Genomic DNA, 3,554 nt, shown 5'->3' with positions numbered 1-3,554 from the left:
TTGCTTAATTTGAGGCACTTTGACATTACAAAAAGCACAGGGTAGTGATTAGTAATCCTAACGTAAAAATTTGCGCATATTTGCAGACAGAAGTGTTAGAGAACGCGTGGTCTATAAGTGTGTTACTGTGTTTTGTTACACGCGTTGGTTTGTCTACAAGCAGTGAATAGCCATAGCTAGTAAAAGGAGAGACGTACTCATAACAAGAAGAAGAACCAACATCCCTTACATCAACATTAACATCAACCACTACTATTAGGCGAGCATTGCAACTCAAGAACGCATTCAAAGTAAAGTCATGGTCTTGACAAAAGCTGTGATAAGACGCAAACGGCGACCTATATATAACGCCTACAATAGGATAGTCTGAAAGCTGCAAATGACTTTTAATGACCTCAATTCATATGGATTCGCAATGAGGTGTTTTAAATCCGACTTCATATCGTCGCCTGTACGTAATGCCGTCGTCTATGTACGGGACGGCACCACCGTGGGCGATCCCAGATGAACCGTAGATTGCACGATATTTTGCTTCGAGCTTGTAACCGGGTTTATTGTAAATTTCGACTTCCTTTTCCGACAACCATGTCTCTGGTGTGCCAATAAAGGAGAACTTCTTGCTAAATAGGGTAATAAAATAACGGATTTTGTCCTGGTTTTTCCGTAAACTGCGCGCATTGAAGTGTGCACCCAGCAGCAAGATTTCAGAAACTGTCTTTTGATGAAAATTGTCCACTGAGACATACGCCATGATGACATCTGTGATTTGCTATCTAGCTGATACGACTAAGATTAGCCTCGCAAGAAACACGCAGAACAGGGCTAGTAGTTGCTTTCCGTGCTTTGATTTGACCTTGATATGTCCAAACAAACATTGACTTCTTTTCCATTTTTCGTTTCAGTGCCTCAGCCAATAATTTCTTGTTTTCCCTGGTGGGGTGCTCATTCACGTAGATTGCCTGTTTTCTGACTAATGAAAAGACCAGTACATCCGTAGAAAGTAGCGCTTTTTTCGCTCGTTGATAAAATTCATTTCGTATTTTCCTTGAAACAAAACGGACAATTATCTTGCTGTTTTTTCAGTGGTATTGTGCGCAAGGGACACACGATGGCAAACATCGATGTCATTAGAATGGATGGGGTAACTAATTTGCTCTGCTAGCTTCTGAACTAGTAATTCAAAATTCTCATTTCGTGTCACAGGTACACCCTTGACTTCGATGTTGTTGCCCCTTGAGTACTGCTGGACTAACATCACATGGCTTAATAGCTCTTCAGTTTCTTGCCTCAAATTCTCGTTACTTTTGCGCAAGGTTGCGTTTTCCTTCGTCATTTCATTGCATTGACTGAGAAGAGATTAAAAGTTTGAATTCATAAGCTCCATGCTTTCTTCCATGCCAATGACCTGGGTTGATAATTGCGCAAGACGGTCCAGACGTATTGTTATATCATCCAGTGTAGAGGCAAGCGCATGCACAATCTGATTGTTGGAGCTACCTGCCTGTGCTGTAGCACCCCGAGTTGTGTTAACGTCTGTCGGGGTGTGCGCCGCAGCTAAGCTACACCTTAACCTTGCTGAGTAGCATGTTTGGCGTATGTATGTATATATATATATATATATATATATATATATATATGTATATGTGTGTGCGTGTGTGTGTGTATGTATGTGTATGTATGTATGTATGTATGTATGTATGTATGTATGTATGTATGTGCGTATGTATGTATGTCCTCTCCTAATCTCTATTACGCTGACATAGGACATTGGGAAATGCATGACGAAATGGGTAGAGTATCGGGCTGTTATGCCGAGGGAAACCGGCTTGAAAACCAAACTTCGGGACAACTTGGGCCACTGGCAGGGAGCGCTCTTAAGTGCACCTCTTCCACGCCCCAACTTGAGTCGCTGGTTATGTGACCCTGGTTATGTCACAATGGGTATGTGGTACTCTTCAAGGAACCTCTTTGATGCCACCTTGGGTGATCGGACATGTGCAGTGAGTGTGTTCCCCTGTTGCATAACATATTTCGAGACAAATTGGGTCACTGTGCAGGTGTGACTGGGCACGTGCCATTTTTCGTAGTACTCATTGAATAGTACATATAATAAGCAATTACACACCCAGATTCAAATATACTGCTGATCGCATTAAAGTCATCTCGATAGCATTGATGCGACTACATTTTGTTTTATTTTGGCATGTCGCTAGATAGACACGGTCTGCGAGCTACCGCGCATTCGCATGCTCTGACAAGCCACGCGGACGGGGCCGACCCCTTTATACCACTAATACACGCTTACGCAAACTGCTTGTATGTGCTGATCAGTTAGGCTGGCATTTCTGACGCTACTGAAGTGCCACAATACTAGCGTTTCTTAGTGGGGTGACATTCCACAGAGCAAATCTCCTTTACAAGGAAGTTGCGCCAGTGATTTAAAGATGAAAACATGTAATTTCCAAATATCACGGGCTTTTTTTGCTTTTATTTACCCTTCAGTGCACGTTGCTGCTACATACGTATGCGGTCATCAAGCAATGTACATTGACAGAGCAGAGCGGTGTGTTTAACGTTTACTGATTTCAAGCACCAAGTTATTCAACGACGACGTCATAATAGGACGTCGTGAAAGCAAGCGGCCTGGTGAGGCCTGCTTTTCTGTTAAAAAAAAGTTAAATAAATTGGGCACAGTTGCAAAGAGGCCAACGTTGCTTCTATATGCGTCTCAGTAATATAGTGGAAGCTGTAAATAACCATTAAGGGGACGAAAGAAAGATCGCGAGATGTATAAGTCCGAGACAGTGGACAACAGTAATTTTCAGGCGTGCACTTACAGTGAACAGCTTTTCCCACGCCAAGACAGCGTCATGCGTCATGAGCTTGTCGTTCTTGGTCTGCAGAACGTCCACCACGGCTTTGCCCATGATGCGGAAATGCATCGGCATGACACCCAGGTGTTTCCTGTGCCCCTCGGCATTCCTGCGGATGAGTGCCTCTAGCAGGTCGACATCATCGCTGTTATCGACCATTGAGGTGAGCTGGTAGCCGAAGGCACAGGCGTGCGCCCTGAACAACATGTCTTCGGGTAGGGACTGGACGGGTTTGCCGCGAAAGTTCCTGAACAGGTGCATGGTGTCGGGCTGCTTGTGGAAGAACGCCTGTAAGATGAGCACGCCGTAGTTGCGGTTGTGGTCGCACAGGTTTCGCCACGTCTGCTTGATCAAGCGGATGTCTGTCGGAGTCATGCCCGTGTGCGGGTTTATCGTCTCTTTGGTGAAAGCGTGGCCCATAATCTCAAAGGAATACTTCTTCTTCTTTCGCTTCTTGTTGTTGGTTAGGGGTTGTTCCTATTGAACATGTGGCTCTTACCTTCTATGGGAGATTGGCCAAGAAATTGTTGAACTTTCCAAAGCTACGAAAAAAATAGCACTTGAAAATTTCTGTTGCATACCCGCTCCAGTAGGTGAAATATGGTAGTATAACACCAATAATAAGCTGCAGAATAAATAATTTATTGCATACTACGGTGGAGCAAACATCCCTCTGATTAA

General features: G+C 44.0%; 1 protein-coding gene across 1 annotated transcript; it reads right to left on the bottom strand.

The window, feature by feature from the left end:
- Positions 1-1,927: 1,927 nt before the first annotated feature.
- LOC119440296 (globin D, coelomic) lies at positions 1,928-3,293 on the bottom strand. The gene is made up of 2 exons (XM_037705220.1): positions 2,838-3,293; positions 1,928-2,014 (listed from the first exon to the last, which is right to left on the bottom strand). Exons 1-2 carry the CDS (start codon positions 3,291-3,293, stop codon positions 1,928-1,930), a joined length of 543 nt encoding a protein of 180 aa, XP_037561148.1.
- Between the last annotated feature and the right edge of the window lie 261 nt (positions 3,294-3,554).

This window comes from Dermacentor silvarum, chromosome 2 (genome assembly GCF_013339745.2).
Source record: "Dermacentor silvarum isolate Dsil-2018 chromosome 2, BIME_Dsil_1.4, whole genome shotgun sequence".
NCBI classification, from domain to species: Eukaryota; Metazoa; Arthropoda; class Arachnida; order Ixodida; family Ixodidae; genus Dermacentor; species Dermacentor silvarum.
The sequence above is the reverse complement of the archived record's forward strand: the minus strand, read 5'-3'. Positions and strand labels throughout refer to the sequence as shown.

What these genes read in the sequence shown, in the direction of transcription:
- LOC119440296 (XM_037705220.1), bottom strand. Translation starts at nt 3,293, where the DNA reads ATGGGCCACGCTTTCACCAAAGAGACGATAAACCCGCACACGGGCATG. An exon ending in CGTGGGAAAAGCTGTTCACT is followed by an intron (nt 2,015 to 2,837) that starts GTAAGTGCACGC and finishes GTTATGCAACAG; the next exon opens with GGGAACACACTCACTGCACA.